Genomic DNA, 23,016 nt, shown 5'->3' with positions numbered 1-23,016 from the left:
GTACAATCCACCTTATCGATGCATATTCAATTTTCATTATAAATGCCAAATAATGAGGAAAAATTCCCTGACTATTCTGTGAAATACAGCAAATTTCCCTGGCCCTTGGCATATTTTGAAACATTTCTCTGACGCATTTTGATTTCCCTGACTTTCAAGGTCCGTGTGACCCTAGCTTTTAACGCTGTATATCATAGTTATACAGTATCTGCAGGGTGTCTACCAAGCAAGCATAATCAAATTCCGTGACTTTCCCTGACATTTTCCCTGACAAAATTAAAATTTTCCCTGACTCTCTCATTCTATTTTTCTTAGTATAAATCATGAAAAATAACTTATATTTAAAATGAACTGTAAGTTTTCATAATTGTTTATATGCTTATAGAATAGACTACAAACGTACAAACGAACCAATTCATTTACCTGTAATTTACGACTATTTTAGTGGCATTCCTTCACTCCTCACAGTCTGGGAAAGATTTTTCCCTGACACACAAAGAAATTCCCTAACTTTCCCTGACCCTGCAAATTCCCTGACTTTCCCTGACTGGTAGACACCCTGTATCTATACATATGAATAAAAGCTAGAATAACTGTGAATTATGCCTCTAATAACATTAAGCAGCTATCACTTACCTCAATAAGAGACAACTCTTCGGCGTATGCTCTTTTCATAAGTTTAACTTGATCGTCTATTCGGTCTGACAGCAGAGCCAACTCCTCTGTTTGCTTTCTCAAATCCTTGACATAACGATCGTCTGCTACCTCAAGTTCTCTTTGAAGCTCTTGGATCAAACCATTCTTTTGCTGAAGAAAGTCATCACATAGTGCTGAGAAATACGAAACAAAAGTGATAGTGCAACGCTTAGCAAAGCTGTAGGAAATAGTTCATTTTAAATTGTTTGCATCAAATTGTTAGACAAAGAGCATCGAACCAATTTTCCTATGGTAGGGAAATTAATTTAGACATAGGGTTGTTGAACGCGGGTGGTGGCCTTGGAAAGGTCAGAGTCCCCTGAGGACAGTGGTAATGTCAGAAATCTGCCTGGATCCCAAAGCCCTAGAATTGGGATCCTGAAGCTTTGAGCTCGTGTCCTTTCTATTCGCCTATTAAATATGAAGTTATCCAACACGGTTGATGGTATTGGAAAAGTCGGGGTGTTCTGTGGACAGCTGTGATGTCAGAAATCGGGTCCGGGCTCCGAAGTTCCATAAACATGGTGTTATTGGACGTGGATGCTGGCGTTGGAAAGGTCCGGGTTTCCTAAACACAGCGATGATGTCAGAAATTTGGCCCTGCACGAGACCCATCGAAAATCATACAATGAAAAATTAACCCAGTCAATATTCTTTTTTTGCTTGTTTGTTTACTTAAGATTCTGACATTCAAATAGCGATCGATATCTTGCGTATCATCCAGTCGTACTTTTCAACTGTGAATCCTAAAATTATTTTATACAGGGCCACAATGAGTTTTATCCCAATTACCTACAAGGTGTATATTCCGGTCTTGCGTAAGTTACTTGTAAAAATGTAACGGGTTACTTTTAGGTCTGAAACTTTGAATATGTGAAAAAATCTTATTACTTCAATTTTCCGTGCTATTATCACTACAATTATTATTATTATTATTATTATTATTATTATTATTATTATTATTATTATTATTATTATTATTATTATTGCACGTTCTGAATAGCTTTATGTAGATGTAAGAACAAATTCTTGCTTGACAGCTATATGAACATTTTCATATAATGTAACACTGACTAAAATGCCGTTACTCGTAGGGATGGGCACGAGCGAGTTCGAGCGAGTTTTCTTTGAAACTCAACTCGACTTCAAACAGACATCTTTGAGCTCGACTCGAGAACTCGGCTCGAAAAATTTCCTTCAACTCGACTCGAATTCGGGTCGAGTTTCGAGTCGTGTCGAGCTAAATCCTGTGTGTAGTCTCAAGTAATCTTTTCAAGTATCCTACAGAGACAATATAATTATTATCAATGATACAACTTATTATTATTATTATTATTATTATTATTTATAACAACCCTGTGTATAAACATGAAAGATAGACAGTTTGTATCTGAATAATAAAAAACTAGTTGATTCCCAACCTCGGTAGTCGTGAAGTCTAGGAGTCAAGGACACTCTTCACGAGCTTCTGAATTTCGGTTGAGGGTCTAGGTCGTTGAGTATTCAGGCTTAAGCTAAACATTGTTAAAAGTTATAGGTCGCTGGACAAATATGTTCAAAACTGCTCGGCAAGGATTTAGAATTGTCAACGACTCGAGCAGCTCATTCACTATAGAGCCGAACTGAGAAGTGAGCAGAACCAACAGCTCACCCAACCGAGCCAGCTAGAGCGAGCCGAACCGAGCAGATGGCTCGAGCCGTACTGAGCTCGTTATAAAAATCTCTTGTCGTTATCGAGACGAGACGAGATGCGAGCAGTGTCCTCTCTTGTGAGAAACGCTAAAAGTATTCCATATTACTGCTTACATTTCTCATGGTTTTCGCTTTCCAGTGTAAACAGGCTATGATTTCAAAACGAGTTAAAACGAGCTGAACGAGCGAGCCATGTATCAAATTCGACTCGCCTCGAAACACGACGTCAAAAATAGTGAGTCCGTTCCGAACTCGACTTCAGAAAATTACCTTTGAATCGAGTCGAAACTCAACTTGATTTCGAGTCGTTTCGAGTAGAATCGAGTTTCAGCTCGACTCGTGCCCATCCCTATGGGTTAGATAAATGGCTGCTTGTTAAACTAATTATATACCTAGGTAATAATAACAATGTTGTTATGTAAAATTAAAAATACAGAATATAGAGAAGCATTACACTAAATCTAATAAAATGAGAGCACATGAACTGGGAGTGAATCGAAACTTGCCAGTAACTTTAAAATCGATACATGTTTTTTCAAGCTAGTTGTTCCAAACTCTATAATCAACGGGACACTAGGATACGCAAACTGATCTGAAAGAACTCCAATATTACATACCATCAACAAATTATTTTCTAGTAATGCAGTAGCCTGCTCATCAGAACACAGTTTATTCATATTAACCCTTTACTGTATATAGTTAACTATGGCCCCTAGTTGTTGATAAATATTCCCCGCCGCGGCACTTCAGACACTTTACTTTTAAATTATGTACACCATCATCCTCAGCTTTTAAGAAAAAGCATTCTTTGAAATGTTCTAACGGTAAAATATTTTCGTTCTCCATCTTTATAAAAACCACCAATCAAAATAAAATAGACTACCGGTACCTTTGCACTCGTAGTTCGCTCACTGAATGTATTGATTTGGAGCTGTCAAAATCTATGACAAAATCTTCCAGGTGCTTGCAATCAATACACGTTATTTCCCTGAGGCTGTCTTCATCCTTTACAAACAGCAAGTGGCCCTATGATCATATCTGTTTCTCTGTATGTCAGTAACTGTCGGTCATTGACATAGGTAGTTCATACTCCGTTGTTAAATTCTGAGAAATTCACTTACAGGAAAGAAACATTGTTTCCGAAAAAATATATATACATATATGGTAGTTACCCATCCGAAATGTAACGCGAAAAAAATAACGCAAACAAGGTGCGTTACTTAAAAATTTGTAACGCGTTACTCGGAAACATTACTTAAAAAGTAACGCGTTACTTTCCAAGACTGGTATATTCTTTCAATCCCTGATCTATGAACAATAGAATTTCATTTGAAAAAAATATCTTAATTTATCATAATGACTATTTAGATATTAACTAACCACAATAATCTGATAAATGTGACAGTTACTTTTGATTAAACAGTTGTGCACTTAAAGCCAGAAACATGGAAAATTTCCATTTACATTAATAAGAATACACTTTCATACGAACAAGATTTAACTTTATGCACAACGAATTGCACTAAGAAGAATAAAGCAAGGGAAGCAATATGTATATCACGAGTTTTCGACTAAACAATGAATGAATGAAATGTGATGAATTTGCTTACCGTCATAGCCAATGCACGTATATATGTTCATTATGATACATACATACATTGAATTTAACCGGATGTATTGGTATAGTAAGGTAGGTCTGCGAGTGTGACTGGTAACACTTCAGTCCAGTAGTAACGATAATATTCCTCATTCCGATATCTTATACACGTACTGCATTATTCACAGGAAGCACTTAGCAGCAGCAGCAACAGAAAAACGAGAAGATGATTGAATACCTTTACCAATGTTGAAAACTGAAAATTACATTCGTACCGTACCCTCAATTTTGTTCAAAATCTTTCAAGCCAAGCTCAAAACATAAGCTGTTTCCCTTCATATTTAAATTAGGTGTATTTTCAGATAGAAGGTCCTGTCTCGCCTTTGTGAATGGCAGGAGGAAGTTAGATCAAAAGTCAATCCTGGTAGACATCTTTCTCGATGAAGAATAGAAAACTAAGTTTGCATACTTGGCTGACACGAAGCGCATCCAGAAAGTAACTTTCCCACACGTGCCTTAGCTCGGAAACTGTATGTTGCACGAAGCGACTGCGTGCACATTAAGAGTGAGTAAGGTCCTACCATGACACAAGCGCCAGCGCTCTTTCTCCCCTAATACGCTCATTAGCGTCGTGGCAGTGGTTGAAGATGGACGTTCCTATTCCAGCTCCAGCCGCGTGTGAAGTGCGAGCAGTGATAAAGTTTTTGAATGCACTGAAATCCATCGTCAGTTGTATCGTTGCAAAAATGTCACTACTGACTCCAAGCGCCTTGCTTTGTGTTCTGGAGTCAGTTGCTTCGGCATCCAACTCGAGTACAACAGGTGCTCCGTGACAGTGGTGTGCAATAAGGAGCAGGATATCTTCGAGAAGTGCTTGATCATGACGTTGGGCCCATAGACCTGGCACAGCTGACGATGGATTTCAATCGGCGCTGTGCCCTGTGCATTCAAAAACTTTATCACTGCTAGCACTTCACACGCGGCGGGAGCTGGAATAGCAACATCCATCTTCAACCACTGTCGCATCGCTACTGAGAGCACAAGGGAAGTTCCGCTCGCGCATGCGCTAATCTAGGACCATACTCTCTTACATGCACGCATCATTTCGCGCAACATACGTTTTTCTAGCTAAGGCACGCGTGGGGAAGTTACTTTCTGGATGCGCCTCGTATATTTTCTCTTCTTAACTATATAAATATATGAATATCTCTTTAGGAAAATATGACATTTTTTTTTACTCTCAAGAATAAAGAGAATTTTTTTAAACATGTGCAGTAAAAGACACAAACATGTTTCTCCTTGCGTTCAGATTTCTGATTGTAACTGACATCAACCAACAAAACATGTTATACATATTATGCCAAAATTTCAGAAAATCAAAATTTCAAAATTTGAATTGAGAGCTTCAATGAACATTATTCCCAGCAGAAAAATGCTTGCTACGGAATCTTTGGATAATTGATCCTTTCACAGAAGAGAATTCTCAGAAGCTCATTTTTAAGTAACTTGATTTACCAAAACTCCTTATATATATAGGTTGCTCGAAAAGTTATAACAATCGGTCAGAAATGGCGCTACAATCGGAACAAAAGTATAAGCAAAACAAGGCCATATCTGATCTGCACGTGCAGGGGAATGTGCATCGCCACTTGTGCAATAATCTGGTTTGCAGAGGTATAGGAACGAGCAAAAGTGCTACCATGGAACGTGATAACACGGAACGGAAGGAAGTTCATATGGTCTTCAAGTTTTTGGTGAAAAAGCAACTACCTGCGACAATCGATGAAGTTTGACACAAGTTAGGAGCTCTGCACCATCAATCACCACTGTTAGTAAGTGGATGACGCTGTACAAGCATTGGACGGAACATTGTGGAAGATGACCCCCGCAAAGGACGTCTACTAAGCGTCATCACATCAGAACAATTGATAAAGTCAATGGTATGTTGCTGATTGACCGATGATTCAAAGTTTGTCAGATAGCTTATGCAGTGGTCATCTCAGGGGACCCTACACAACATTATCACTAAAGAGTTGGGGGATAAGGAAGCTTTCTTCCAATAGATGCCACTAATGTTCACAAGGCGGAATCTGGACGAACTTAGCTTTCAAGTGCTAACACATCTCCTGTACTTACCTGATCTTGCCCCCCGTGACTTCTACCTGTTTCCATACCTCAAAAAATAATAATAATAATAAAAAAAAAAATGGATGCACGAAATTTCAGTCCAATTTAGATGCTATCTTCAGAGTGACCGGCTATTTTGCAACCCTGTATAAATTGACATATTCTACTTGTACAAAGGCATTGGAAAACCATTGGCGGAAGTGTTAACCTTCGAGTAGATTAGGTTGAGAAATAAAACCTCAATCGCTCTGATATTGTGTTGCTCATTTCTTAGAACTTTCCCAACAGCCCACGTATTTGCTGTCTCCTCGCATATCCTTCCATCTGGGAGACAAAAATCTGAAGAACTATTTGATTGATCATCAATTTTGGGTAGGATGGAGAGGGTCAAAAGATAAGAATCAAGTTTGCTGATGGCGGCGATCCATCCATCAGAAGTACAGGGTGTCTACTAAAATTCCAAAATGAAATTTCGTAACTTTTTCGTGACCTTTGCTTTACCAAATCATAAAACTTCCTAACATTTTCAATAGTGAATTTGGGTGCGAATTAGGCCGAATTTTCATCCACACGATAGAAACGTACATTGCTTGCGATTTGGTAACGTCTAAAGCCGACCACAGACATTTTTGATGGTGAATTTTGACGTTTTATAGAACACAATTTTCCAATCTGTACTTACATTTGCACAGTTAAAAAAAAAAAAAAAAAAAAAAAAAAAAAAAAATCATGACCCGAAAGCTAAATTTCGTGACTTTCATGACCTTTTTCTGATTTCGTGACTTTTTCGTGGCATTCGTGACTTTCGTGACTGATAGACACCCTGAAGTATACAAATTATCCACCTAAGGGTTTAACGTTAATCACTATACAGTAAAAATTGTAATAGATAGCAAGAAACAGTTTCCTCCAATCAATTAAGTGTCCCAAGAATACACTTCATTACTATCCTTAACTCTCTATTACAAACCGGAAGTGGTAGGAATTTACTATCACTTTCGATTTTAATAACAACTGAGGAAATATCACGCCATTTGTTGCGATTAATTTTCGCATTGTGTACACTGTAACAAACCAAACTTCTTCATGTGGTGTACATTATGATACAGACACTCGTGGTTCTTCAGAACAAAAATTTAACTTTTAAAAAATCTAATTTCTTCTCATATAACTCTGAAACCAAGATTACTTCAGTCACTGAATCACTTTTGGTTAACAGTGAATGAAGAATACTGAATTTTGACTACAAAAGTTTTCCAATTAGTGGTATCTTTTTCGACTATATAAAGGAAATTACAATATTTTGGGAACAGATTTCTCATATAAAAATAAGAAAAAGAAATTCATATGGACCTGAGCTCAAAAGTGGATAGTTTCGGAGTTACAAGGTGCCGTAAACGTGAAACAAGTGAACTTTAAAAGTTCATAACTTTAGTCTATGGGACTTATCGTAGTAGGGTCAACGACATCATTGAGGAACTGGTATGTGAACTATCCAAATACCCATGTTTAAGAATGCTTCAGTACTTGCACACCAATTTTTTAGAGAGGTAGGTGGAGAGTGATCAAGTACTCCCAAACAGCATCTCTAAAAATGATTGTGCAAGTACCGGAGGTTGTGAAAGATGGATATTTGGATAGTTCATATACTAGTTCCTCAGTGATGTCTTGATCCGACTACGATCGGTCCTACAGTAGTGGAATTTATTTTTCTTTTCTTTTTTTTCTTCTTCTTTTTTTTACGTTTTCGGCACCCTATAACTATGAACTATGCACTTCTAACCACAGGTCTATATGAACACTTTTTTCTTTTTTTTTTTTATGTGAGGAATCTACTCCCAAAAAAGTGTGACGGCACCCTATAACTACGAACTATGCACTTCCGACCACAAGTCCATATGAACTTTTTTCTTTTTTTTTTTTTTATGTGAGGAATCTACTCCCAAAGAAGTGAGAGAAATTTTTGCAGCACCCTGTATAAACAGTTTTTCATCCGTTCCTGCAGTTAAGACGAAATAAAGAATTGGAATGGATGTTGATACTGCACTATCATTTGTAGTAGCAACATCAGACTTACGAACCCGAAAGATTTTGAAAAAGAAACATCAGCAAATGTCGCACTGAGTCGCTGCCAATGACGATAGAGAAGGTAAACACAAGTCTGTGAGAAAACACAAGTCTGTGAGAAAACACTGACAATATTTGATAACCATCACTACTAGACTGTGAATTTCACAGTATGATATAAGATTTTAGGTACTCAATTTTAAGAAGATACTAACCAAAATAATAATAATAATAATAATAATAATAATAATAATAATAATAATAATAATAATAATAATAATAATAATAAGAAGAAGAAGAAGAAGAAGAAGAAGAAGAAAAGAAGAAGAAGAAAAAAAGAAGAAGAAGGAGGAGGAGGAGGAGGAGGAGGAGGAAAATTGAATTTACATGAAGCTGAAGCCCGACGATGTCTGCAGAATTTTAGGCGGACAAAATATCGGTTCCAATATAGCTTCGGGTAGGTTTCAACGCCCCTATGGTAACAAGCTTATCATTTCCATTTCTTAATGGTATGATTTACGTAAAAAGTGAAATTGGAAACTTTTTTTTTTTTTTTTTTTTTTTTTTTTTTTTTTTTTTTTTTTTTTTAATAGGTACCCAATTGCCTTATTTGTTATTATTACCTTTCTGTTTTTGCATCTCCTCATTTAAATCCAAAGGGTCAGTAATATTCATAAATTTATCCCATTTCTCACTGATTGTCATAAATTTGATTTCACTAAGTTCAGCATCTTCGTCCAGCTTCTGCCTCCGAGCTTCCTGTTTCTTGATTTCATTCTCTCTACGTTGAATTTCCCTTGCATCACACGCCACACGCACATTTGTCACCTAAAAAATAAATAAATAAATAAGATGAGCTTACGAGTGCACAGAATTTACAAAGTAACAAAATAAATAAATAAATCATATTCTCTTTACCTACAGTTTAATGTCCTTTCCTGCACCAGGCCATATAAGCAGCTGACCTACAATTTTAAGTAGGATCCGATGTACAAGTATTACTAGTACTACCTGAAGTCAAACGCGGTTCTCAGGCACGGAAAACAAAAATGGAAACTCATTGCTTAGCACAGAGCTTAACTAACCTTTTTAAATCGATTTAGTAGCTTACTATTCTGAATATTACCAGTATACTACCGTGAACTACTTTTAATAAAAGTAAGTGCCACAAGCAACTGCAAGCTGTGAAATTCAACAGCCTGTATGTAAGATGTGTTGAAAAAGCAGTCTTCTTTAATATTTTGATAGAAAGAATGGGTGGGTTAAAATCGATGAAGGGGGAGGGGGGGGGAGAGTGGTTTTTGGACGTTACTTTTCCTACAATGCGTATCCTAATCCACTCATCGTTTATTATAATTATTATTATTATTATTATTATTATTATTATTATTATTATTATTATTATTATTATTAGTTTTTGACTCCACTCACTCCTCACAGCTGGCTCCGCTCTTGCTTCACTCGGTTCGCCGTATTATATATATTTACTTTTTTCTTCATTTGTGTTACATTTGGTACAGAAAACACACTTAAGTAGAAGACCAATTAATTACAAATATCAGAGTGCTCAATGCTTACACATTTATCATAGATGTACTACAGGATCAAACAGGATTGACTGATGCTAAAATTGATTATGGTCTTATATTATCAACACTATACATTTTCTTTCTCTAACTTGTTATTAGTTTTTTTCAGTGGTTGACCAGGTAGCCCTATCACCACCCTACACCTGGATGATGGGACTACCATCTTGAAGGACCTCAAAAGGAATTTTCCACTTCTTCAGTATTACAAAATAATCTCCAGTACGTTTTCAGTATTTCCAGCATCGATATAAATTTCGAGTAAATTTCCAATATTTCAACTACTTTAAGTATCAGTAGATGCCTGTAATAAAAGAAGGTGGTTGTTGGTTGTCATTTTCGAGATGTCTTGCATGGATTTTTTGAACGTATAAGAAAGGATTTACGATTGTTAAAAGATTAAAATACAATTAAAAGGCAACAAAAATTTATGTAATATATCTGGTTGACAGGATTTGACTTTAGCGTCCCTTTCAACACCGAAACTATATAGGACGAAGACATAAAGCTTTATGTGAAATCCGAGCCATTGCCGGAAATTATTTAGTATACTCTTTTATGTGTTTTACGGGTTATAGTTATTTTTAATGAAACCCCCGATCGCAGAACTTTCTTTGTCTTTCTGCGATGAGCTTTTGTAAGTTAAAAAAAAAAAAAAGTGCAGGAATTCTTCAAAAATTTTCTGCAGAAGAAACACTTGTGATTGTTAGAAATACACTTTACGCAACGCAAAAATCAGTTCGAACTATATTTATGCCAGTCGTCCGTGCATATAAGACATCTACACATAGCAAGCATGTTTGTACACTTTTCAGCTGGCTATATCATTTTTCCTCTGGCAGTTTTTCTGCACAGGTGCGGCAAATTTTCTGCGACATGTTCTGCTATGGGGATGAAACCGTCCCAGTTTCAAATTAAAATGCTACTTTTCTATTTGAAACCATATATATATATTTTTTTTGTTATATGTAAATTCTGAATATCACATATCTATCTTTTTTTTCTCCTAAAAATCGTGAAAGCTTCCATTTTCTCTCAGGAAAATCTAGTAACCTTATCAGCACGGTAAGGCTAAAACTCGGGTTCGAATTTTGCTTCGAGTTGTGCCTTTTTTTTATCCCTCTTTGTATATCACTGTCACTGAAACGTTCGAGTTGAATTGTTATTTCGGTGGTTTGCTTAAATAATTTTGTGTTTAGATTCCACAGTAACAAGTTGAACTTACATTCACGGAAATTTGCAATAAGTAATGAAGATAACATAGAACAGGAAAATAACTGATAATAAAATTTAAAAAAAAAAAAAAAAAAAAAAAAAAAAAAAAAAAAAAACGATCACCAAAAGTGGAAAGTAGATAAAAGGCAAGAATACGTGTGCTCTCTCCAGAGTGCGTATTCTCTCAAACGCTTGGGCGTAATCCCCCAAATTAAACATTCTGTCCTCCTAAATGTATATTTTCTCCTCCAAATTCACCTTTATCCATTTTGATTGTTGATTTTCAATGAAAAATTATGCCCACTCAAATAATCTCATAGGACCTGCCTGCACCCTAAATCCCCCCCTTATCTCACTGGGAACAGAAGACATCGAAACTAATTCTTATTAGTGCTTACCAACTCCTTTCCTTCAAGCAGTAATTTCGCAAGTGTATCGGCACTGGTCTCTTCCTGAATTTGCTTTAGAGTCTTTTCTTCCACAATGACCTCTTCCGTTCCTTCTTGTAACTGTTGCCTAGGCAAAGAAAATGACACGATTACGAAGAAGCCAATTTCTTTTAAGATTCATTCAGCTATAAAAACAAAAAATTACCATAACAAAGAAACGTTAAAATATACAAAAGCAGGTTCCAATGGCGGATCCAGAAGGGGGACGCTCCACCTTCTGAAGGGAAAATGTAACTCTTTTTTGTGTTATTACAACGAGATGAGCCGACATAATTTCTTCTATCAATATATCAGACGAGTAATGGACGCGGAGGAGAGAAGGCCACCCTAAAGGGTTTCATCCCGCCCGTGACATCATTATCAACCTTGCGAATTATTGATTGATTGATTGGGGTTTAATGGGGACGTCAGCAACAAGGCTCTTTGTCGCTGTCACGATTAAAACACATGTTATAAATAAAAGTTTTAAACCCAACATATCAAAATATAAGTAAATACTGCTACAAAAGGGACGTAAAAAATCTAAAAGGAAAGATTAAATAATAAATATATGAGAATAAGAAAATATAAAATAATAACAACAAATATATAACAATAATACTAAATAGTAATAATAGCAACAATAGAGAAAATATATATAAATAACAATGCAGACCAATAATATTAACAATGAAGAAAATATATAACAATAACAAATACTAAAAACATGTATACCGATAACAACAATAGTATTCAAAAATAATAATACACCATAAAAAACGTTTCAGGCGAACCTTTCCACGTGGGTCAACTACCGTCCACTCAGTATCCATAGGTTGTCTTCTACCATATCAGATTTCAAAGAAATTGAAGGTTGCTTACGAACAGGTAGAGATTTTGTTCTTTTCGGGGAAAGGACCGTATTATTCAGATGGCATATATATTGGCTCAATTTTAGGCCAGCCATATAAGGTGAGCGGCGAAAAGGTGGATCCCGCCGAAAACAAACTGAAACATTCACAGAAATGATCTTACGTGAGGTATTGGGGAGCGGGAGGAATCGCTAATCGATGCAACTGGGATCTGAATTTCTGGACTTTTGTCGGGAACAAGATCAGTTTCGGTGGAAACGTCGGACGTCTGAGTTGCAACACATTTACGAAGAGGTAGCTGCAACTGTAGCAAAGGACACAGAAAGCGAAAAAGGGACGCTTTCTTTTAGACGCTTAGCATCGGTAACAGAAATCTTCTCAACAACCATTAGCTCTCAGATATGTTTCTCACGTTGAAAGGCTTGTCAGTCTCGAGACCAGCAGAATGGTCGCCCTTGCAGTTGACACAAAAGGTCGCTGTACAATATTCCGCACCATGACTACCCTGGCCACAATTCACGCAAAGAGAAGCACTCGCATTACACGACGTGCTGGTGTACCCGAAATGTTGAAATTTGAAACAGCATTGGGGACTGGGGATATAGGGACGACCTTAAGCTGGTAATAACCAGCCTTCACGTAGTTAGGAAGTGTAGGCAAACTGAAAGAATAAAGTTACTGAGTAGCAACAAATTCACCTGACTTCTTACTTTTGACGCCAATTACATCTACAATATGTTGGTCAGCTAGCTCCGATTTAATCTCCTCTTCGGTAGCATTTAGAAGGTCCCAACATGATATCACACCGCGAGAGACGTTCAGTAAACGATGGGGTACCACTAACACGTTAACTGGTCCAATGGGAGTCAGTTTAAGAAGCTTCGCTATTTGCTTCTCGTTAATCTAATTTCTTGATATCTTTAACCTGTCCGGTGTTATACAGTAAGTAATAACTTTACTAACGAGGAAAGAGTACAAACTCTTAATAGTACTCGGACAATTTGCTTCAACATTGGCACTATCAGCATCTTTATTTTTAATTACAAGATATTGAACAACAGGCATTACGATACTTGTCTTTTCCAAATTATCTATAACTTGATGAATATGTCTCATTTTCGTTTGGTTTGAGCTTTTTCCGGGAGGTGAACCCGGATCCAATTTTAAAGATTTTCTTTAGTAGCCATATAAAGTTGGTACTAAATATACATTTATAAAGGAGTGCGTGAACGCCGCAACTTCACACTGGAGTACTTGCAAGAACAACTTACGCTACTTCTCTGGTTATTCCATAAGCACGTCTTCCCGTAGGGCTAGCGTGGGGCCAACACAGTTAGGGGAAATGTGGTGGAAGAAAACCATTCCCGTCGACAGAAACGCATGACCCCGGAAAAGAATTGGAACTAAAAGAAACAATCTGTCGAACAAGAACACAAAAAAAAAACACCACCCGCTCACCAAAAAAAAAAAAAAAAAAAAAAAAAGCAGGTTCTTTTATCTTTAAAAATGTATACATTTTCAAAGACTTTGACATCAGATAACGTAAACACTGCACGCAAACAACAGAAGGCCGTGATGGATGCACGTCCACCCATGGGGGAAAGTGTACACGGATCATCCATTTCCCAAGACTCCCACCAACCATTCATGGCACCACTCCACCCAGTACCGCTGGGTGCGCATGCGCTTCACTCCTTCGACCGATGCATCTTAAATATCACAAACTTATTTCTTAGAAACAGGCCATAGCAAGGTTAGAATCCGAAGAAAGCAGAAAACATCCAAGGCTAATCTTTCTACTGTGCTCGATCGTAGGTTTTAAATGCCAAGTGATCGGCCCGGCACAAACCCAAACCTGGAGGACCAGTGGTTAACTGCAGTCCCGAAGAACTGGGTGATAGGAACGCCACATCCCGACCTTGTAAATTAGAAGATTAAAGCTACCAGAGGTTCTGTTTTACCCAGTGAGAAGTTCAAATCAAACTAGAAGCTAATATCAAATATAATATCTACTGATCTAATGAGGATGATATCTTCTATTGTACAAGGTAACCAGAAAAGTTCTTGCCGTTTCTGACGTCCCATTAACCATAGAGAGGAAACAAAATGACGCACGTGCGTGCCAAGCGATCAGAAATTAGTCTGACAATCGATTTCCAGTAATACAGGCACTTACGCACATACAGCAGTCATAGCTCGTCCAGTGTTGAACAAAAACGGAGGTATTGAAGCAGCTTGTTCGCGTTGTGTTTGTTGCATGACTTCAAAGTGGGCCTGTCAGCTGCCGTGAAAGAACGCACCGTCAGGCATTAGTTCCAGAAATTCCGTTCGGGAGATGTGACCCTTTCGGATGCCCCTCGCAGTGGATGACCACATGTGTTAGATAACGAGGCCTTGAAAGCACCATCGAGGAGGACAGTGGTCTAACATGTGATGAACTTGCAGCAAGATTTAATGTTTACGCTGAAACAGTCAGATTGCACCTGCATGGGATAGGAAAGTCATATCAATCTATCTAACTTTTAGGATGAAGAAATTTCATAGATAGGTGCCACTTCGAACATTGGTATGTCACCTAAGGCGGTTCTGGAAGGCCATGGATTTCATCGCGGTAGAACTTGGTAGGCCATGAAGCGAAGAAACTATCAAGTGCATTTTGCATCTCTAATAGGGATTTGAACTGGTATCCTCTAAAGTGACAGTCCAAGGAATGGAACAGTTGGTAATCACACGGTCCGGGAAGTATAGGGATGCAATAGTGTTTCTCATCTAAGGCGTAGAATGGTGTTCCGGGTCATCCTAGCCACGTAGGGTTCAGCGTTATCCTGTAACAGGAGGACCCCTTTGCAATTCAGAAGTGCTAGCTCCAGAGTTTTGAGTTTTTCTTGAACACGGCTCAACTGCTGACAGTACAGTTCCATTGATGCTCTGACAAGCTGATAGCAGTTTTTATGCACGATGCCGCGAGCAGTCCACCAAACACAGGAGGATCTTCTGGTGCAGTGCTGGTTTCGGCTGTTTTGGAATCGGTTCATGGGATGCTTACCAATGATGACGGCGCCGTGGAGCTTCGTACAGGATCCACTTCTCATCACATGTGAACACCCTGTCCAGAAATGGATCCTTCCTCAGACGAGACAGCACAGAAACACAGGTGTCTGCTCGTAGCCTTCTGGCCCAGATTCAAATTATGTGAGACCCACTGACCCAAATTGTAGTGCCTCCGAGTGGTTTCTTCACTCACACTGAAATGTAGTCCCAGTTCTTCACATGTCTGGCCACTGTACACCAAAATTACTTCCTGAAGATTTTCATTTTGTACATGTGTTGCTCTTCCGGTACGTGGTGCGTCTTCGAGTGTTTCGTCACCGTCCTTAAGTTTGTTAAGTCACCAGTACACTGTCCACGTAGTCAGAGACCCTCAGACACCCTCACCAAAGGCCTGACATATCTTCCGACCCGCTGCAGAGGTGTTTGACCCCTGTTTGAACTCGTGCAGCATATATACCCTTATGACGCTGTGTGGAGGTTCCATGTTCACTATGTCCTTACGCAAGTTCACGGTGTAACTTAACTGCCACAACCTAGCAGTATGTTGGATAGCCACAACACCAACAACTGACCTACGCCTTATTCATTCGCGTTCGCATTCAACTCACAGTGTAAGGGCAAATTGAACACAGATATATATGCAGGTCAAGCTTAGGCACACCGATCAAAATAATTGTTAAAAAATTAAAATTTTTTCACGATTTCCGTGTAAATACACCGTCCAGACACATTCCATATCATAAAAACTATTATGATATGGAAGTTATTATGATGACGTCGAAAAACAACCAAATTTTGGAAGGTTCTACAAAAATAATAACGCAAAGGACACGGACGGTGTAATATATATCCAAAGATCCTTACTGTCGATAACTACAATCATTGTGACATATTTGGAACAAGTAGAAACAAAGCTACACGGAACTGGTAACCTGACGTTTTTCATACGACTGTATTTCGAAAAACTGTTCAGATAAATATCACATCGAATTGCATACATGGTTCTAATTCACATAAAGATTAAATTCCGTTTACAATTTTCATGTTTACAAGTGGAGCGCTTCTAGTGTGAAACAATGACAAAGCGCTTCCAGTGTGAAACCATGACAAGTGCTATTGAAACTTATGCCAAAACCCAATTTCTGTTACTACCCTCGTTTAAGCGTATATCCACTGTTGGGAAGATTCTAGAACACAGATCTCCTTACATAGGTTAGTTAGGTTTGTTCCTTTCTGTACCAAAGTTTTAATATTTAATTCACACAGTACTGTATTGTCAACCAAGGGTCAGCGAGTGAAGGTTGGCTGAAGCCAGGGTTTGCCCAAGTGGGCCCAGCCCGAAAAAACCCGGTGGGTTTTTTCGGGTTGGACCCACCTGAAAAAACCCACTTTAAAACCCACCTGGGTTTTTGACATATTTGTTAGTATATTATTGGTACAACTAAGGTAATCACATTGTAAGTGATTTTTATCAGATCTTAGACTTTCCGTGGGCGAATTAGAGACTTTCCGTTAAGGTATACAACAACATTCAACATAAAACCTTTATAAAGCTCTGAATGCACTAAATGAATTAAAAAAAAAAAAAAAAAAAAAAAAACTTACCTCAGCTTGAGATAGTTATAAAACAAATTAATGTATGGATTATGCGTATAGCCTTTTTAAGTAAAATAAGTAATTTTGTACTTTAGAAAATATTTTCTGTGAATAGTGTGCTCGGCGACACCGAGGGACGTTATCACTCATACGTTTGACGAGTTTAAGGTCATAGATGCCGATACTAATAGTACATATGATACATTAGTAAAACTGTTAGTATTATTTCTTACCTTTGATGTAAAACACAAGTTTTTTCAACTAAAATTTGGTTGAACAATAACAGTTTAGTTCAGTCATTTGTTGCTACTCTTCAAGTAAGTATTCTGTAGAATCAACACCATCAATAGCGTAAAAATTCTTGTCAAATTTAAGAAGCTTAATGCTTGGGGTTCCAAAGACTATATAACGCTTACTATTTCAAGTGCTGAGTTCAAATTTCCGTACTAGTGGAAGCTTTAATGTACACGCCGTGAAAGAAGTGCTCGGGAAATTCCCGAATTAAACGCAGAAGGATCGGAAATGAATACTTCAACAATAAAACTATTTACTCGTGTTTTACGCTTAAGCTTGCCATACGTCCCGTGAAAAACGGGACAGTCCCGCTTTGGGGCCCGGGTGTTCCGCGTCCCCGTAAATTTAGTCGGGACAGCGAAATGTCCTGTATTTTAACTCCGTTCCATTTCTGCTATCAATATCAGCTTATTCGAAAAATAAAAAACAAAAAATTCTGACATTGGCTGGGAATCCTGTAATTAGTGAATGAACAGTACGCTGTTGCATGTAACAGTTTCGAGGAAGTTATTACACCACCCTGTTCTATATATATATATAAAGATGGTTTTGAGTGTTCCTACATTTACAAACACACATTAGATAAGTTAACAAGAATTATAATATTTTTCAGAGGCTAAGGGCACAGAATTGTGCTTTGGTCCAGGTCTTAGAAAAATGTAAATCTGGTCCTGACAATTACACACGACACAGGGAGAAAAATCAACTTTTCGTCGGATTAAACTGATGAACGTAATTTTGGCAAATACAGCCATGTAAATATACCCGCGAAGAATATTGAAGGTAGATTGTACCACTGATTTAAATAATTTGCATATTGTTTTCCTGTAAAGCATTTTTATAGCACATCTTAAGGTTTTAGGCATCTTTAGTCTATACAGTTAATTGCAGGGTACGAAGAGAGAAAAGCAGCAGCTGCTTAGTGAACTTTCGCGTGTTATATTCTTGAAAAATAAATAAATAAAATAAAATAAAATGATATCTTTTACTTTTAGTCTCACGGTTATGCCTGCTATGCTCAAGGTGACGGTGATGATGAGAAGTGAATGAAATGACGGAATGAAGAAAGTGGGAGGAAACGTGAGAATCCCGAGAAAACCCACGCACAAGGTGTTTGTCCACCACAAAGCTCACTTGGCGCGAGCTGGGATCGAATAAGGGACCCCATGCACCAGAGGTGAACACTCTACCACTAAGCCACCAAGGCCTAATATACTTTTGTTCATACCAGATTATAGTTCAATTCATTCTGTTGGAAAGTTGAGGGGGGGGGGTATCTGAGGTGTCCCGTATTCTCATGGAGAAAATATGGCAGGTTTATTTACGCTGGAAGATGTTAATTTCATATAAGGCATTTTGAAACATTTATTTATTTCATACAACATGAATTGTATCTTTGTTTTAAATTAATAGACCCCTTTTGGTATTCATATTTGGCGAACGTCAGTTAGGCTTTTGGATGACTTGATCTACATTTGATCGTTTGTCTGCCGAGCTCCTTCATGGCTAAGCGGTTAGTGTACGCGTCTTCGGCGTGGGTGACCCGGGTTTGCTTCCCGGAGGGAGCTCATGTACGGATTCCACTTTAATCAGTAGGTCCCGTCTCATATAGCCTCGCTGCTGAAAGGAACGTTAAACGCAAAATCAACTCAACTCGTTTGTCTGCCTCTACCACACACACTACAGGGTACAACTTTCGGCCTTTTCAGTTAAAATTTTCAGAGTACAAGCACGAGACACTAAATTTCCTGTATAGATTTTGGTGGCATGCCAACGTAAAATCTCAAAATGGCGGCCTTTTTTTTTTTTCAAAACAGCGAGTATCTACGCTGCGAAGCGCAATTTTCAGTCTTTTAAGTTGAAATTTTGACGGTGGAAGCATAAGATATGCTAAATTTGTTGTGTAGATTTTCTCGGCGATCGAATATAAAATTTCAAAATGGCGGCCATTTTTTCAAAACAGCAGTGAGTAGAAAATTGTTGCAAGTTGTGACATTGACAATCTTGAAATATAAATCACATTTTAACACTTTTACCCCAAAGACATTGAAATATTTCGAAAAAACCCGAAAATACCCGAAAAAACCTATATGGGCCCAGGTGGGTTGGGCTTTTTCAAAAAAGCCCGGGTTTTCTCAAACCCTGGCTGAAGCCCCGCAAGGCACGTTGTTTTCTGTCTTTATTACAGGTCAATAGGAAGGGGGACATGTGTTCTACAACCTTGCCCACACCGTCGCTGACGCATCTGGTCCCTTCGGACGCACTCCCCCACTAGCTCTACTCTGAGTCACTTAGATAACATTCGTACTTTCTAGTGACCACCTTGCACATGTTGGTTTGTGCTTCCGCACGTTTTTATGCCATACATCCGGGCATCGTATTTATACGGAAATCGTAAAAGAATTGTAATTTTCCAACAGTTACTCTGTTGAATTTATCTATGCCAATCACGATATTTTCATGTCGCCCAGCGCAGATCATTTAGGACAATAAGGAAATAAATGAAAGCATTATGATTTTCAAAGATTATTTCGAGTGGAGTGCCAAAAGTAAATCTGCATGAAATATTACCCTTAGCAGCATTAGGTCATGTTTAGGGAAACATGTAAAAATACAACTATTCAATTTCACAATTTTACCGTTTTAGAAGTTCCTTTCTCCTCTCTATTCGCAGTTGTCGAGCCCGTTTGCGCTCTTCTGGATCCTCTGAATCTGTCCTCGGTTCATGTTCTTCGATTGCATCAAGATCATTTGTCTCGCTTATCCTAGCCATGTCACTTTCAGATTTGTTAATGCAAATAAAATATACAATGTGTATTATAACGCTATTTTTTTTAATTCATCATTGCGATTGCTGTAAGGTATTTATTTTTGATTGAACATAAACAAACTTCTTCATTCTCATTCGCGTTGATCCTGCAGGTTTGTTTACATTCGTCACTTCCTCTAGTGTTGCTAAATGTAATAGAAAAATTTTTCATACATGATGGTTCCGAATTTTCCGAATTACATAAACAGATTTTTCCGAAACATTAAAACATAAAATAATAGTTCAATATATTTTCATAATAGTTGTCCAATTTCAAATACTTTTTAACTGTATTTCAGCATGAAACAAACTTTTTTCTTTAATGGAGATTTTCAGAAGAATCTTCCAAATGTGAGAGAAAATTCTTTGTTCATAAGACCTTATCGTAACAGACGAAATCTATCATAAAAATTTCCATTGTCAGTGCGTATGCTTGCGTAATGAGATTGATTTCCCAACTCTTTACGGTTTTAGAGGTCTGTTCGAAAGAAGATAGGAGAGTAGTACATTGGGATGGGGCTCCAAAGCCGTATGGAATGTAGTTATTTGAGTGTAACTGTGACTAATATATCTTGGAAAAGTGCATGTTATGTATTAAAGTGTGTATAGAATGAGGTCCGTTAACTTGCAGTTCGTCAGAAACCGATTCAAATAAAGTTTATACCAACATTTTCTGCAGTTTTTTGGACCACCTGAGTTTTGTACACCTCAAATAACAGAGATAGACTATATCCACCTGAAAAAAAAGTGCGAATCCAAGCACTGCAGTTCGAATAACGTCGATTCCGACAAAACTTATATCAATCGTAGCATTCATTTTGTGGAGTTTTTGTGTACCATCTGTCAGATAACCGAGATAATGCTTGTCTCAATAGACCAAGTACGTACAATGCCGACCAAGGCAATTATTAAATCAAATATTAGTACTCATTTTGTGCAGTTTTGCGCAGTTTTGTGTATTGGAAACTAATGTATGCACTGAGTTTGTTGCACTGAGTTTATTTAACCCTAGCATCAATTACCCGCTTCTCTTGGTTAAATTAAGAAAAAATAGTAACGCGTTCCATTAGTCAGTCACTTTTTACTATTACTAAAGCGCTCATTGGTATCGGTCATTTCCGATGACTTATATAGTGATCCCGTAAACTATGAGTTCGATACTGATATTGGTCATTTCGATCATTTTTATATCTATCCCTCTCCTCTCCCCTCCCCAAGTTGCAGGGCTGAATTTGGATTTAAACAGCATCAGAACTGTCACTGTTCATCTCAGAGACACCGAAAACTATGGATACGACACTAATATCAGTCATTTTCGATCATTTTAAAAGTATCTCCCCTCCTCTCCTTTAAATTACACTGTCAAAGTGGTATGAGAAAATCCATCTCAGATTTAAACTTCATCTAGGTTGTAAATTTGATCGAGATCGGTCTGAGGGTTCAAGAGTTATCAAGTTATATATATATATCCCCTATCCCCTTCCCTAAGTTATAAAGTTAAAGTGAAATGATAAAAAAAAACATCTCATTCCCGAACCTCATCTATGTTAAAAATTTGATCGAGATCGGTCTTGTAGTTCAAGAGTGATGAGGTCACAAAAACAGTCACTTTATTTTTATTTTTACATATACCCCCTCCCCCTCCCCTAAGTTGCACCGTCAAAGTTAAATGACAAAAACTATCCTAAGCCTGAACGTCATCTATGTTGAAAATTTGATCGATGTCGGTTTGGTGGTTCAAGAGTTATTAAGTTTTATTTATACTTATAGATCTCTCCTCTCCCCTCCCCCAAACCATAAGTTCTACCATAAAAGTGATATGATAAAAACCACCCCAGGTCCGAACTTCATCTATGTGGAAAATTTGGTTAAGATCGGTAGGGTGGTTTAAGCGTGATGAAGTCACAAAGAGAGTCACTTTTATTTTTATTTTATTTTATTTTATTTTTTTTACTTATATATCTCCTTCTCCTCCCGTACGTTGCACCAGGCCCGAACCTCATCTATGTTGAAAGTTTGATTGAAATCTGTCGGGTGGTTACAGAGATTAAGAGTCAGAAACATAATCACTTTCAATTTTATAATATAGATTGTAGGAAGTAAGAAGAAAATATAGAATCTGCTAATTTTCAACAGTTTTCAGGGGCAAAATTCGAGAAAGAATGGTGACTTATCAAGTACATTGCATTGACGAACTTACACTTCAATTAATTATTTTGATTAATTTTCTGAATAAAAAAGAAATAAACGAGCTTTTTTTAAATGTATAAGCAGGAACTTTATTTAAATTCAAGAGGCTATATTTCTGTTATCTGAGCTGCACAAAACTCGCGAAACATCGCACACAAAGCTCCATAAACTGAGTACTAACATTTGGCATATATATTACATTGGTCGCGTTATGCTCCATAAAATGAGTATTAATATTTAAGATAATAATTCCCTTGGTCTGCATTTTATGCACAGGGTAATACATAAATGCACTATTTTCTAGTGGCTATATCTCTATTGTCTGAGATGGACAAAACTCTCAAGATGATGCAAAAAACTGCACTAAATAAGTATTAAGGTGGATCACTAGGTGTTTTCGGTACTATTTTAAATACTGCTCTAATAGTGCAGCATTGCCAGAAAGTGTCGAGTGTTTATTGATGCCAGATAATAAAAGGAGTAATCATGGAATTCTGCTTAGATACTTAATGGAGAAATTATTTTTCGACCTTTACCGCGATTCCTCTTCTCGAACTGCAACGCTAGGATCTAGGAATTTTCTTATTGTGACTACTACAGTAAACGTACAAGTTTGTCAACAACGCATTATGGCGTTCTCCGCAAGTTTTGTCTGAAAATCTATTTCCTTAAATATAAATTAATATTTAAATAAAATGTGAAACATAATACGAAAAACTGTCAAACAAATTATCTATTTCGTAATAAGATTGTTACTTTAAAATACTTTACACATACAAATAAACATTTCATGAAA

The 23,016-nt window shown here is 37.4% G+C and overlaps 1 protein-coding gene across 4 annotated transcripts in view; it reads right to left on the bottom strand.

Annotated features, from left to right (window-relative positions):
• The window catches only part of LOC145684084 (dynein regulatory complex protein 1), a 110,936-nt gene extending 90,789 nt beyond the window's left edge, over positions 1-20,147 (bottom strand). For all 4 annotated transcript variants that reach the window (XR_014131245.1, XM_081755963.1, XM_081755964.1 and 1 more), the window contains exons 1-4: positions 19,861-20,147; positions 11,379-11,496; positions 8,803-9,007; positions 637-830 (exon numbers count right to left, since the gene is read on the bottom strand). Coding sequence is in view for 3 of the 4 variants with exons in the window: in XM_081755963.1 (XP_081612089.1) it covers positions 637-830; positions 8,803-9,007; positions 11,379-11,496; positions 19,861-19,994 (651 nt within the window). In the remaining variant the exon portion in view is untranslated. The remainder of the gene's footprint in view (positions 1-636; positions 831-8,802; positions 9,008-11,378; positions 11,497-19,860) is intronic.
• Positions 20,148-23,016: the final 2,869 nt, after the last annotated feature.

This window comes from Thermobia domestica, chromosome 4 (assembly GCF_964235325.1).
Source record: "Thermobia domestica chromosome 4, izTheDome1.hap1.1, whole genome shotgun sequence".
Taxonomy (NCBI): Eukaryota; Metazoa; Arthropoda; class Insecta; order Zygentoma; family Lepismatidae; genus Thermobia; species Thermobia domestica.
Note: the sequence above shows the minus strand (reverse complement) of the source record. Positions and strands in the feature narration are given on the sequence as shown.